The sequence below is a fragment of the Peromyscus californicus genome, unplaced genomic scaffold, assembly GCF_007827085.1.
Source record: "Peromyscus californicus insignis strain IS unplaced genomic scaffold, ASM782708v3 Scaffold_4__1_contigs__length_199733344, whole genome shotgun sequence".
In the NCBI taxonomy this organism is placed as follows: domain Eukaryota; kingdom Metazoa; phylum Chordata; class Mammalia; order Rodentia; family Cricetidae; genus Peromyscus; species Peromyscus californicus.
The window spans coordinates 177,020,095-177,035,611 of record NW_026294562.1 but is presented as its reverse complement, the minus strand read 5'-3'; the positions used below and the strand labels follow the sequence as shown (position 1 = coordinate 177,035,611).

The 15,517-nt window shown below is 43.0% G+C and overlaps 1 protein-coding gene across 29 annotated transcripts in view; it reads left to right on the top strand.

Moving 5' to 3' along the window:
• Ceacam18 (CEA cell adhesion molecule 18) overlaps nt 1-15,517 on the top strand; it is a 64,264-nt gene that overhangs the window by 9,619 nt on the left and 39,128 nt on the right. For 13 of the 29 annotated variants that reach the window (XR_008223028.1, XR_008223025.1, XR_008223026.1 and 10 more), the window contains exons 5-7: nt 1,033-2,388; nt 11,252-11,500; nt 12,399-12,525. Coding sequence is in view for 12 of the 29 variants with exons in the window: in XM_052761665.1 (XP_052617625.1) it covers nt 1,033-2,570 (1,538 nt within the window). In the remaining 17 variants the exon portion in view is untranslated. Of the gene's footprint in view, nt 1-1,032; nt 8,073-11,251; nt 12,376-12,398; nt 12,526-12,779; nt 14,101-15,517 lie in introns of those variants that run through there. The other 16 variants (XM_052761665.1, XM_052761660.1, XM_052761662.1 and 13 more) reach the window with 9 other exon arrangements.

The following is a 15,517-nucleotide window of genomic DNA, read 5'->3' as shown; positions in this document are numbered from 1 at the left end:
GAGGGAAAGAAAAAATGTAACAAAAAAAATGGTCAGGCCATTTTTTCTCTAGAGCTAATGAAGTTTCTGCCTACATCCCTTTCTTCTGACGACGCCGGCTGCCCATTGACAGTGCCAGTGAAGCCGTGGCTGTCTCCTCCCTTCCTTATTTATCTTTCTGTATCTATAGCACAGGCCTCCTGCCTAAGTTGGTTGTCTTTCACCAAACCAAGTCTTCCCAACAAATTATCTAAGTCATCTTGGCTACTGACCAATGCTTCGGTTTCCTCATGGGGAAAAGAAGGAGTGGAGGTGCAGATGCATTGTGGGATGGTTGTGGGGATTAAGTGAGCTCATGTATTCACGTCGTAGTGTCAGGTGCTCTGTGTTGTGTGAGTTCGTCGAAGAAAGACGTCACTCCAAGATGAAAATTTAAGGCCTGTGTGGCAGCAGGAAGGACCAGCCTCTGATGAACTGAACCCTGAACGGCACACAGGCATATTGTTGCACAAAGTTGTTTGTTGGGTAAACAAGTTCCTCACACCAAAGTCCTTACTCTAATTCATGTTTCTCTGAAGGAAAGCATCATGTCCCCACTGCTTTAGTCCTTATTGTGTACCTTTTGCAGTGCCCAATAGTCCAAGAGCCGGGGGTGTGTGGAAGCATCTTGTGACCAAAGTCATGTGAAGGCTATAATGCCCCCTCAGAAAAACAGTTCTACAAATCATGAAAAACAATCACTGTTTTCCATAATGACACTTCTAGAAAACAACTGTTCACTGTAATATTTACCCAGGATACAGTGAAAACTATTCATTCTAATGTTTACCCTGGATACAGTGAGTGCTAGATTCATACACCAGCATAGATAGTTGCCTGGCACATATGGATGCTGTATTACCTAAGTGTTGGCATACTATGAGGGCCATGGTAGCATTTCTCGCCCTTGTCACCATCATTAGCATCATTACTACCTGACACAGATTTTTGTTCGGACTGATTCCTCCTTCATCATGCTCACTGTGTCTGTTCCTTCATCTCTTCTCTTAACAGGGGAATCAGAGCATGGCTCACCACATCAAATTTGTGTGAAAGCTGCATTTCCAAATGATGTATCAAGAGAAATCACTAGACGTTCTGTTGTAGAGGAACTGTGGCAGGATGGTGACCCTGCAAAGACAGATCAGCAAAACCAGATCCCACTCTTGAGTTCTGGTACTTTCTTCAACCAGAAAACACTGATAAGTGACAATAGTTATGAGTGTGAAGCCACCGGGGGATATATACCTTTAGGCCTCCACCTCATTTCTACACAAAACAGATCTCCAAAATGTTGCTCATTTGAAAAAACTTTGCAGCCTAACCCTAACCTTCAAGCAAATAGTGAACATCAAAGCAGTGCCCCAAAGCAGTCTAATGGCATTGTTGAATCCTGTCAGTTCTTCATACAAGGCCCTTCTAATGCTGTGTGCACAGTTCCTAACAGAGAAGAGAAAACATGCAAAGGTAAAGAGCTGGGGAAAGTTCTCAGCCCTAGGCAGCCACTTAGACAGCATGAAATTCCTTCTCAGGACAAGCCGGTTGCATATACCAAATATGGGAAAGTCTCCACTGCTAAGTCAGCTTTGTGTCAGCAGCAAATAACCAACACTATCGAGACACCTTTTATTTGTCACATATGTGGAAAATCCTTCCTTCAGAAATATGAGTTGAGTTCTCATCCAGGAACAAACAGAGGAGAGACACCTTCTGAATGTCCTGACTGTGCAAAATCACTTACAAGTACATCCAGCCTGCAGGTGTCTCGTGAAGTCCACACAAAGGAAAAACCTTACAAATGCCATGACTGTGGGAAATCATTCAGCTATGCATCCCACCTAAAGGTACATCTTCGAATACACACAGGTGAGAGACCTTACGTGTGTTCTGACTGTGGGAAGGCCTTTAGCCAAAAATCAGTCCTCAGCACACATGAGAGAATTCACACTGGGGAGAAGCCTTACATGTGTAGCCACTGTGGGGAATTGTTTGTTTATGCGTCAGATCTGAAGAAGCACAGTCGGTCTCACACAGGGGAGAAGCCTTATGAGTGCCCTGACTGTGGGAAGTTGTTCAGTAACAAGTCCCACCTGCCTGTGCATCATCGAATTCACACTGGTGAGAAACCTTACACGTGCTGTGACTGTGGGAAATCCTTCAGAAGAAAATCCCACCTTAAAGTACACAATCGAATACACACTGGTGAGAAGCCTTACATATGCTCTGATTGTGGGAAGGCCTTCAGCCACAGTTCAGTTCTCAGCACACATCAGAGAATTCACACTGGGGAGAGGCCTTACACTTGCAGTGACTGTGGGAAAGCCATGTCATCTAAAGCCCAACTGAATGAGCATCAGAGAATCCACACAGGTGAGAAACCATACGTGTGCATTGAATGTGGGAAAGCTTTCAGTGGCAGATCTTCTTTGCAAGTACATCGTAGAACTCACAGTAGTGAAAAACCTTTTGTCTGTCACAAATGTGGGAAAGGCTTCCTGCGCAAGTCACAGTTGTCATCTCACCACCAAACTCACACTGGTGAGAATCCTTAGGAGTGCTGTATGTGTGTGCAGTTGTTCCGCCATACATATCGGCTGAAGGTACGCCATCAAACTGAAATGGAAGGAATTGTTGCCGGTACTTGACTAGGAAAGTTTTCAACAACTGAAGCCTCATCTGTTTTATTCTGTGCAGAAAGACCTGATTTCAATAGACCCAGGGACTCATATCTCACACTGTTCTTAACAGATACTGTGATCATATGAAAGGCTTTACCACAGTCAATTCCTTATCCATGTTTTTTTTTTTAATTAACTTACTTTTTATTTATTCTTTGTAGATGGATTTTTCTTTTAGGGCCACCAGCTCACAGAGAATGACACAGAGACTATTAATTATGAAAGCTCGGCTGATAGTTTAGCCTTGTTTCTATTAATTTACTTTCTGCTTTGTGACTTGGTTACCATTACTCTGTACTGCCCATCCTGCTTGCTCTGTGTCTGGCTGGAGACTCTGCCCTTCTTGTATTATCCTCTGTCCCTGGAAATCCTGCCTAGCTATTGACCATTCATCTTTTTATTACACCAATCACAGTGACATCTTCACACAGTGTAAAGGAATATCCACAACAATTCTTTGTGTCTTTTACATCATGCATCTCAATCTTATTCATTTCCCTCCCTTTTTTATCCACCCTCTGCCCTTGCAACGCCCACCCAGCCCCCCAAATAAATAAAATTTAAAGAAAAATCTTGCCATGGAAGCTGCAGTGTGACACAGTGAGTCACACAGTAAACCCCTTTGTCCATATATCTTTACTTGCAAGTGTTCATTGGTCTGGTTCAAAGCCTCTGGTTTCCACTACACTATTGATGCTGGGCCCTCACTGGGACTCCTCTTGGACATCCTGTTGTTGCCCTGTGTCATAGAGATCCTGCAGCTTTGGGTCTTATCCATGTTTTTAATTTAAATAAAGAGACCTAATTATAGCTATCCATTGCTTATTTTAAATTCACAAATTATTATACCTGAGGAGAAGAATAAAGATTTGTAAGGACAAGCACAAATATCCATGTGCACACACTTATGTTTATGTGTGTGCATGCCTCTGGGTGCACGTATTTGTGGATGTTCTTGTGTACTATGAGAACTCTTTTTCTTGAGAAGACAGGTTTCTGCCTCCTCCCAAGAATTCCACCAAAGCCCAACTTAGGGAATCAGTGAGTTTATTGAGCATACTTACAGAACATGAGGGATACTTTCAGGAGCCTAGGTGACCCCAAAGCAGCTACACTACTTAAAAGTTCACTCCAGCATAGATGACAACTTCCCCATAACTGCATAGATGACATCCCTTCAATTAATCTACCATAGTCTATACTTCAGCATCTTCCAAAACCATGAGGCTACAAGACTCAAACCGGCAGTGGGGAGTAATTGAGATACTAGGTGAGGGATCAATGGCCCTCTACACTTCTCCTATGAAAGAACATTAAAAAGACAGCAGGCCCAACTTCAGAGGTATCTTAAATGTGATCACCGCTGATGGCCGTTAATTTCAGGCATGTGTCTATACAAGTGAAGATGTCTGGAGGCTACCTCAAGTGCCGTTTTGATTGAGACAAGGTTTCTTACTGGCCTGGACCCTCCCCAAGTAGTCCACTCTAGGTGGCCAGTGAGCTCTCAGGACCACTTGTTTTCAACTCCCATCTCAGCATCGCTGGGAATATAAACGGGTCATTATCCCTGGCCTTTCACCTAAGTTCTGTGGGACCAAATGCAGGTCATTGTGCTCATGAGACAAAGGCTTTACTAACAGCCATCTCCCTGCCTCTGTGTTAGACTTTTAAAGGACTATTTGTCACACAAAGAAATCTTGAAAAATGATTTGGGATGAGTCTCTGTAAATTACTTAAGGCATTGCAAAGTTTGTGGGAAGTTGTAGCAATTGTTTCCCTGTGTTGTAAGATAACTAATTTTTTAAGTGCCAGAAAGCAAGTGACACACATGTATCTGTCATGCCTAAACATGTTTGCACATTCATTTGTGTGAGTATGGTCTGGCATTTAAGGATGGATGGATGCTTAGATACCTCTCCCATGTCTTACACCCCTGTCACCATCATTGAACTTCAGCATCTATTTTAGGCTCTTTAGAATAGGGCCCTGTGCATGGCCACAATGCCATCAGCCTCATCCCAGTCCCGGTGTTCAATGGAGAAAACAGTCCTCAGTAGTGAGTGAGGCATGTGGCTGACAACCCTTAAGGGAGACCTGCAAGAGCAGTTAAGAGTAAGAGCGTTGGGAACAGGGAAGTCCAAGTGATAGAGACCCTGTTGACCAGGATCTCTATGGTGCATTTTCAGGTGAGGCCAAACCCTGAAAATAATAGGTAAGGGCAGACAGCCAAAAGACTACTTTGTTTTTAAATGCTTCACTTCTGTGCAGAGTCCCAAAGAGGCAAATACACATACTACAGCAGGTTCAGTGGCTGCCACAGAACAGAGAAAGACAGTATCATGGGTTGAGTGCAGGGTTTCTTTCCAGGGAGTGAAAGTATTCTGGAGTTGCATAGTGACCATTATTATGTGGTAGTGGTCGCTGGCGAATTTGTCATGAATTTCCTCTTAAATGAAAATATGTATCTATAACTACAAGTTGCAAGGAGACTACAGTTTTCATGTGATACTGACAAAGATCTAAAGAGTTTGCAGGGACTGTGGTATGGCTCACTGCTTGTCTATGCATTTAATCCTGGTATAGAAAGGCAAAACAGCAGGCGAGAACCCTGTTGAGAACTGACAATTGTCCAGAATTGTCGAAATTTAAAAAGATGTGATCCAGCTACTTTTTGGTTATTTGATGTCAATGACACACATTTATGGGCATAGATCCAAGACTATTTTTACATATTTCTTTGGCAGAATGAAATCAGATATCCACAGAGTTGGGGTCTCTTGTGTTGCATTTTTCTCTAAATTGAAACATTCTGTCCTGGAAGGAGGCTTAGTGGTTGCAAACATTTCCTGTTCTTCCAGAGGACTTGAGTTTGATTCCCAGCATTCTACATCAGGTAGCTCACAAATATCTTTAAATCTGCACTCAAGTGTGCATACCCACACCAACACCATATTTAAAAGATGCCAGGAGCAAACAATTCACAAGTCTCAAGATGTTACCAAAACGTGAGGTTTATAAAGGCCTCTCCTCAAGGTTATGAAGTCGTAATTACTGCTGGGCATGAGAGGGTCTCTGATCATAAAGCTGCCTACAAGTTGATAGGGAGCTCCATGGATGCAGTCATCATCCATGATGGGCTGGACTTTCTGTTGATGCAGCTGCTTTTGAGTTGTGTGAGCCTTTCTAAAGAACCTCTCATTCATACTCCAGTAAGCCCATTACTTCATTGGTTCACTGATTGGACTTTGTGGAATCATGACTTTGGCCTGTTGTCAGTGCCCTATCTGGGATAAATAGACATTGTTCACATCTTGGTAAGTCAAAACAGTCCAGCATTTCACTGGAGATCACTGTCATGACTTCTTAGCTTATGTTTTATGAGTGTTTGCCTGCATATATGTATATGCACAAAGGCCAGAAGAGGGCATCAGATCTGGAACTGGAATTACAGATAGTTGAGATCCACCATGTGAATAATGGGAACTGAACTTGGGTCTTCCGCAATAGCAGCAAGTTTCCCTAACCACCCAACTTCTTTTTTTAATTGGATTATTTGTTTACTGGATTTTTTTTTTTTTTTTGGTTTTTTGAGACAGGGTTTCTCTGTGTAGCTTTGCGCCTTTCCTGGAACTCACTTGGTAGCCTAGGCTGGCCTTGAACTCACAGAGATCCGCCGGCCTCTGCCTCCCGAGTGCTGGGATTAAAGGCGTGCGCCACCACCGCCCGGCTGTTTACTGGATTTTTGCTGTTGTTGTTTGTATATTCTAGATACTAACACACACACACACACACCCACACACACACATATATATATATAAAATTGTTAAAGATTTTTCCTTATCCTATAGACTGTTGTTTTGTCCAAATGACAGTGTCTTTTGCTGTACAAAAGTTTTTTAGTCTCATGATGTCCCATTTATTGTTGGTCTTAATGTCCGTGTTACCAGTGTCCTGTTTAGAAAGTCCTTCCCTGGGCCAATGAAATCAAGCCTATCTGCACTTTCTCTTTGGTCAAATTCAGGGTATCTGGTTTATGTTGAGGCCCGTGATCCATTTGGAGTTTTGTGCAGAGTGATAGATATGGATCTACTGTCATTCTTCTCCGTGAAATATCCAGTTTGACCAGCACCATTTGTTGAAGATGCTGTCTTTTCTCCAAAGTGTATTTTTGGGTTATCAAATCAGGTATCTGTCTGCATGTGTGTGGGATTATATCCGGGTCTTCAACTCAGTTCTATTGATCAGCATGCCTGTTTTCATGCCAATACCATGCTGTTTTTATTACAATAGCTCTGAAGTACAGCTTGAAATCTGGAATAGTGATACCTCCAGCAATTCTTCTATTATTCAGGATTGTTAGCTATCCTGTTTTTTGTTTGTTTGTTTTTTTGTTTTGTTTTTCTCCTGTGTTACCATATGAAGTTTAAGATTATTTTTCTTTCAATTTTTGTGAAGAGTTATGTTGGAATTTTGATGGAGATTGTGTTGAATCTGTAGACTGCTTTTGGTAGGATGCCATTTTCACAATATTAATCTTATTGATCCATTCTTTCTATCTTCCAATATCTTCCTTAATTTCTTTTTTGAAGTTTCACCTGCTTTGTTAGAGTTATCACAAGTTGTTTGTTTGTTTGAGGCATTCTGTTTTCCTAATTTCTTTCTCAGGTATGTTTGTCATTTTGTGTATAGGAACACTACTTGTTTTGTACGTTAATTTTGTATCCTTCCACTTTTCTGTAAGTGTTTATCAGCTGTAGAAGTCTCCTGGTGGAGTGTTCAGGGTCTTTTATGTATACAATCATATCTGCAGATAAGGATGCTTTGACTTCTTCCTTTCCTGTCTGTACCCCTTTGATCTTCAGTTGTCTTATTGCTCTAGCTAAAACTTCAAGTATCATTTGAATTGCTGTGGAAAGAATGTGGACGCTGTTTTGTTCCCGATTTTAATGAACATGCTTTGAGTTTCTCTCCATTTAGGATAATATTAGCTGTGGGTTTGCTGTCCTTTATATCCCCAGACTCTCTGGGACTTTATCATGAAAGAATGTTGGATTTTGTCAAAGGAATTTTCTGAATTTAATGAGATGATTATGTGTGTTTTTTTTCTTAATCTGTTTATGTGGTGGATTGCATTTATTGATTTAAGTGTGTTGAACCATCCCTGCATCTCTGGAAGGAAGTCAAATTGATCATAGTGAAATTGTTCATATCTTCAAATAAGCCAAATTTATCATATCTTCTTGATATGTTCTTGAATTCAATTTGTAAGTATTAAGAATTTCTGTATCTGTGTTCATAAGGGATATTGATATATAATTTTCTTTTTTATTGAGTCTATGTGTTTTTGGTATAGTGCCTTCATAAAAAGAATTAAGAAATGTGCCTTCGCCGGGCGGTGGTGGCGCACGCCTTTAATCCCAGCACTCGGGAGGCAGAGCCAGGCGGATCTCTGTGAGTTCGAGGCCAGCCTGGGCTACCAAGTGAGTTCCAGGAAAGGCGCAAAGCTACACAGAGAAACCCTGTCTCGAAAAACCAAAAAAAAAAAAAAAAAGAAATGTGCCTTCTTCCATTTCTATTTTGCACTCTGGATCTTTAGTGGAGCTAGGTCCATAAATCAAAGATTCAGGGTCTGCAATATAGATTTTCCCCATGGGAGGCTAGAGACCCAAAGAGCATTGGAGAAGCTCTAAGGATCCAGAGTATATCCAGTGCTGTTTTACTAGAGACAATTACATGTAAAGATACTATACAATGATTAAACAATGTTTACAGCTAACAGAATGTTTTGTTTAATAGATTACCAGGGAAAACAAAAACAAGGAAGTATGGATAGAAAACTATATGGAAACTTAAAAGGCCTGAACATCTTTTTTTTTTTTTTTTTTGGTTTTTCGAGACAGGGTTTCTCTGTGTAGCTTTGCGCCTTTCCTGGAACTCACTTGGTAGTCCAGGCTGGCCTCGAACTCACAGAGATCCGCCTGGCTCTGCCTCCCGAGTGCTGGGATTAAAGGCGTGCGCCACCACCGCCCGGCCTGAACATCTTAATAAACAGCATCTTCCCTGAACCTTGAGGTGGACGTGTCTGTTGTACAGACTATTTTCCTCTGTCAGTGTCTCAAGGGTGCTCTTAGATGCAGGATGTTTCTTTCTCATACAAGGCTGTTGACAACACTTTACAGCCTCTCCTGCTGAAAATTCACATTGCCAGCTCCAAGTCTTCTTTCATGGACTGAGCTATGCTGTCTGCAGCAAACATCACACCAGGTAGCTCACAGATACCTGTAACTCCAGTTCCAAGGACTCTAACTCCCCTTTCTAGTCTTCTTAGACATCTTGCACATCCATGGCATACACTCAGACACACACACACACACACACACACACACACACACACACACACCTAAATAACTTAAAAGGAAAAAAAATACACACAGAGGGTATTTTTCAGAATATGTTCAGTGTGGAGCCAGATGTCTGTAATTATAGAAAGGGGAAACTAGGAACGGATGATTGCCTCTGAAAACCAAAGCAGATAAATTATACTGAAAATATGCGATGTCAGTTTAAGTTAGAAATAGGTTAATGCACACAGTATTAAGAAATGGCCTGTCAGTGTGGTGCAGCCTCAGACTTTTCCTTTCATTTTCCCATCCCTCCCTCAGTTGCACTGAGTGAAAAACCCTTAATTCTATCCTCCAGTATCATGATCCTATGGGTGCCACCATGACACTACCTGAGGTAACAGTACTCGTAAGGACTGAGGTAACAGTACTCATAAGTACTGAGGTAACAGTACTCGTAAGGACTGGCACATCACAACTAACGTTAGAGGGCATAAACCTTATTCACTTCTCAGGGGAGAGATCCAGATGCAACTGGAACGGAAACCGGAAGTGGCAGGGAAGACTGTTTCCGTTTAGTTCCCTAGGAGGGTCTGCATTGGTGTCTCTGGACACGGAGGGAATTTGGAATATTACATCGGGGATTCCCTAGCATCCGTGGGCGGAAGTCGGGGTGGGGGCGGCCGGTGTGCAGTGTGCAGCTCTCTGAGTCGTGAGTCGCAGTGTCCAGTGAGCGGTGGCGGCGCAGTGAGGATGCTGTCCTGCTGAGCACTGGTTTGTGCTGAAGTGGCTGCAGGGGGATTCTGTGGTTGAGCTGGGGTGGGAGTCCTGTGGGAGTCGGGAGAGTAGGGTTGCTGAGGGATGCGGTGGAGCAACTGCAGTGCTTTCTAGCCTGAGAGTGTGATTGGAGACTCGGCCGTGAATCCTGGCTTTGGGACAAACACTGGCCACAGGAAGAGAAAAATAGCATAAAGATAAAAATGGGAAAACTAATTTATTCACAGTTTGGGCCAGAACTGAAAAGATAGCCATTTTCAGTGTTTTTGTTTATGCTTTTTTCCATTCCAGAGGTAAAAGTTACAGAAGGATAGGACAAGAGCCAGGACATAAGCACACGTACATTTGCCTCTGGACTCCAGCCCGCAGAGCTGGGCGTGGTGCTTTGTGCAGGTGCCAGGGCTTTCCTATCCCAGAAGGCTATTTCAAAAGAGGAGTAAAAACAAAACTTTAGTCCCTGCTTGTATTCTTAGGACATGTACTGTCCTAAGACCTTCTGACCCCATGGACATGGTGTCTGTGATTGACAGGTGACCAGAATGATGCTGCTTCCATACTGGGACACGTTATTTGAGCTATGTTTGGGACTGAGTCTCAGGAAACCAGTAAATTAGATTCTTTGGGAAATGTCTGTTGACTTTCAAGGTAGTGACATTTTCAGGAGCCTAAGAGACCTCAATGACTGGAAGGTGAAACTAGAGTTTTGTGGTGATCAGAGGATACCGAACGCTATTGGTGTCAATGTCTGCATTCTGGTGTAGTCGAGGCCACTCCTTATGGGCAGGCATCCTGTGGCCTATGAATAGAGGCCCAGGTGCACAAGTACATGTTCTCCAAACCACGGAAGAGACTGGGTCTGTGGATTGAAGTGATGTGTCAGAAAAGAATAGGCTGTGTGGCATGTCATGGATGGACACAGAACTAGTCTGGAAATGAAATAGGAACCAGAAATGTCTATTGCCCCCCTGAGCTTCTAAGTCAAGAGGAACAACAAAAGGCTCTTTCAAGTGCTGACCACATGAGTCAGTGGGAACAGTCATGTGATACTGATCCCTGCCTGCTCTTCTACTCAGTGACCATCGGGCAAATTAAGGAATAGCATCCAGCCTCAATACTAAAGGTTATTCTATATGACTGAAATGGTCATGTAAAATTTAAATAGAAATGAAGTTGGCAACTTGCTGGTTTGGATGCATATTTGCCATGTGCCAGGCAAGTGCCTGGTCTTGAGCCTTATCCTTCATCAGACTCCCATCCAGTGCTAGTGAACATCACCTGCATCCTTACTTTGGTAATAACCAAGTTAGACTCTGATGACAAGAGTAGGACCCTCCAGAGCCTGCTTTGGCAAGTCTACATAGCGACCTTCACTTGGATGCTGAGAGTTCGATGTTAGATCAGTGGTCACATGGCCATTGACTTCCCAGGACTTTCCAGTGTCTCTGCAGATCTATGGTCATGCCACATCATCCAGACTGCAGTACTCGGGTGATATCACAGCTGACCTCTGCCCAGCAGCTCTGCTTAGAACCTCTAATTGCCCACCCAGCTTCCAGCTCTTGTGGAAATCAGGTCTTCTAGGAAGAGACACCAAGAGTGGAAACCAGTGAAGACATGTCTGCTGATGTGAAATTCTCCCAAGAACCCTAGATACTGGGAGCACAGGAGCAGGATGGGTCATGTGAGGTAAGCGGGACCTTTCCCAGGTTCCCAGATCTCCAGAGCTAGAGCCAGACACTGGAGGCAGCAGGTCCTGGGCTCCCAGTTTCTGAAGTGGTTTAGTGGACCACAGGAGTCAGATTCTCCTCCCATCTTATCTTATCATTGCATGCTGATTGTGCTACCTCTTGGGTTCTTCATTTAGATTTGTCCATGTGCCCAATGACTTCCTGTGGAGTCCATTTTTCTACACCCCAACTGAAGAAGGCAACTACCGACCAAAGGAATTTTTCAAGTACAGCTTGGCAGGCCAGTGAGTTTGTTGTGGTTACTTAGGGGTTACTGTGGCAACTTGGGCAGCTGTTTCACTGAAGAAAAGCCCCTTCTCAGCATTGGGGAAGAGGAATGACGGCTAAAAAGACCCCACGGTTTCCTGTGCAGCTGTCGAGAGCGGCATTACTGAAGATTCTCCTTGCCTCATCCTCACTCCCCAGCTGAATCTCAGTCCAGAAAAATAACAGCTACCCAACAATTAAAAATTCGTTGAGCCATCTCTCCAGCCCATGCATATCCTGTTTTTGCAAGTTTCTGAGTTTCTTGAGAAAAGAAGCTCATGTAACACTGGATCCCAATGACTAGGCACAGATACAGCCTGTGTAATGCTACTTAACAAATGTCATGCTGTTTGTACTGTGTTAAAGTTTAGAGGGAATTGTGTCTGGCATCCTTCAAAAGGAAAATAACTTGAATATATAATAGCAAGACTTTTGTTTTTTTAAAGTAAGCTTCCTTCATCCCAAGAGTAGAATATGAAATGGGTGTTTATAAGAAGCCTAATGATGCATCCTGGTGAATAGTCACTACCAGCCCAGCCCTGCATGCCATGCCCTAATCCTCAATGATTTACGCATCATTTATGTTACAGAGATTGGTGTCATTTGATGATGTGACTGTGAACTTCAGCCAGGAGGAGTGGCAGCAGCTGAACTCTGCCCAGAGATGCCTGTACCAGGACGTGATGCTGGAGATCTACAGCTACCTCTTGGCAGTGGGTGAGCACAGCTGGCCTGGGGGTCCAGGATGGGCTCCATTGAGGATTTCCTTCCTTCCCTTTGCCAAACATGGTGGGCCATCAGAAGTATTTAATGATTTTTGCCTAGGTAGTCCTGAAGTGTAATTCCTTTTGGGTACCTAAATGTTACATTAGGTTCAGTGGGAAATGGTGACTTCATTGGATAAGCTAGAACCCAAGAAGCTCCTGGTAAAGAAATAATTTTTAAAAGTCTGATATCCTTCCAATTCATAGGGTATGCCATTCCCAGTGCAGAGGTCATCTTTAGGATTAAGAAAGGAAAGGAAGCACAGATGGTGAAGGCTGAGTTCGCAAACCAGAGGTGTCAAAGTGAGTGACCATCACCCAGGTAGAGGTGGATTAGTGTTCTGGGGCCATTATCAGCCTACTTTCTTGCCCAATGGGCATGGAGGTTGTTTCCTACTTCCAAAATCTACAATCGGTGCCAGATGCATTATATTATAACTACATCTTGTGGGCCACAAGAATATATCATAGAGATTCAGCTGTGTATTAAAGCTATACCTTGACCAGCCAAGGGTCTGTCAAGAGGCAAGCCATTTATTATGAATATTTGGTGCTATCCAGCCTTTAATATTTCAGCTGTCTTCTACTATGAAATTCTTGCGTGGCCAAATATTTTCAGACCCATTGAATTTCTAGGTAACTTCCCTGCTGGAGCCAGAGCTTGGATAAGGTCACAGCAAAGACAAGCTGGCTGGAGATGCACAGCTTTGCTTCTTGTGCAAATGAAGCTCAGACCATCCCCCGGACCTGAGGCCTAGTGGCTCTCCAGAGCAACTGACTGAGAGCAAAAAAGGTTTTTACATATCAAGGTGAGAGGTAGAATAACATTCCTGAGGAGGCAGAGAACCTCCTGCCCAGGGAATGAAAGGGCAGGCATTTTCTGTAGAAACAGAACAGCATGGCGAGAGAGAAGAGAGGAAGACAGAGGTTCCTTAGAGGGTAAGCAGATCTCAGGTAGAGTTTTCTGAGTGCCAGGAGTAGAGAGTAGCAGAGATGGAGAAAGAGGATACAGAGGACGAAGATGAGGCTGGTAGCGTAAGAGTTTAGTTGTTAGCAGGACTGTGAGCTACGGACCTGGACGGAACTGAAGCTATGGAAACAGGATTTCACCCCAGAGAAATATAGTAGTCAGATATAGAGCTTGGTGTACCTAGAGTTATTTCTGACTTAAATGCCTGTCGGAGCTATAGCTGTATTGATAGAATTGTATCTGTCTTAGAGGAGTGAAGTTAACAGACATAAGAACATAGTGTACATAAATTTTTTTTCCCTCAGATATCCTATGCCAGACGTAGCTAAACCCCCAGACTCCTAGGTACTCCATAAATACAGATGTGGGGCCGCTGTAAAACTCAGTCAGAAGTGGACATTAAGAACTAGTCAGCAGCCAGGCAACAGTGGTGCACGTCTTTAATCCCAGCACTGGGGAGGCAGAGCCAGGTAGATCTCTGTGAGTTCAAGGCCAGCCTGGTCTACAGAGCAAGATCTAGGACAGGCACCAAAACTACACAGAGAAACCCTGTTTAAAAAAAAAAAAAAAAAAAAAAGACCAACCATCTTCTTTATGGAGGTCAGGGTTCCTGAGTTGATTAACTCAACCTTATCCTCCTTGTGGTCCACGAACAGCCTCATGCACAAACACAGAAGGTGTTTGCACATCTTGTCAGTCACCTTGGACAGCAGGCACATTGGTTTACGTATCACCCATGTGATATATAAATAGGCCTTGTTTTTCTAATTTTATTTTTCTAAGAGAGCACCTCATTTTATGTCAACTGACTCAGTTTCCCATTTGTGCATGCTTTTTACATTATTTTATCATTTTGTGGCCATAAAGTTTTGTCTTGTTCATTTTTTTCTTACATTCACTGATGCTCTTTTCTGTACTGGATCTTTCATTTTCCCGAATGTCCCTATGGCCATGCCTTCCTGTGGGAATTGCTTCAAAGGACCCAATCACACTGAACATCAAAATTGTATTGTGATGATTCCTGTGTTCATTTCTGCAGTCCTGGTGCTGACACTGTATCTGCTACTATATTTAGTTGCTTGGAAAACCATTCCCACAAGACAACCTCCTTCTTTAGTGTGTGTGTGTGTGTGTGTGTGTGTGTGTGTGTGTGTGTATGTGTGTGTATACAAGAATGCCAAAGGCTCATGTGTGGAATTTAGAGATAGCTTACAAAAGTTGGTTCTCTCCTTTCACCATTTGGATCCTGGGGATCAAACTCAGGATGTCAGGCTGCTGAGCCGTCTTCCTATCCTCCCCCCCTTACTTTCTGAGACGGAATCTCACTGGACTTTAACTTTTGTCACATTGATGTTAAGCCTGAGGACACTGTTTTTGGATAGATAGATGGGTGGATGAATAGATGGATGGATGGGTGAATGGATGGACAGACGGATAGATGGTAGATAGATGCATGGATGGATGGATGGATGGATGGATGGATGGACGGGTGGTAGATAGATAGATGCATGGATGGATGGATGGATGGATGGATAGATAGATAGATAGATAGATAGATAGATAGATAGATAGATAAATAGAAATGAATTTCCAAAGGTAGGCAGAAAATAATATTTTTACCTACTATAGAAGGAGATTTTCAATATCTGTTTATAGAAACTCAAAGGAAGAAATTCTAATCCAACTAATGGTAGCCTGAAATGGGAAGAACATTAACCTTGGTACCGTTGTTCTGTTTCATGAAGGGCTGCCTGAAATACAAGCCAACATGAAGGTCTGGAGAGCAATTGCTTTTGAAATGTAGACACAGTGATCTTACCCTAGATGTTAGGTGACACTGGAAGTTGGTTTTCAACACACAGTTGTGGGTACTGCTCCATGAAGCTGTTTTGAACTGGAACAAAGGAGCAGACAAAGCAAATTTAGTTGTGGGTAGGGAATATGAGGAAACTGTTTAGAATAACTCTTAAATAAG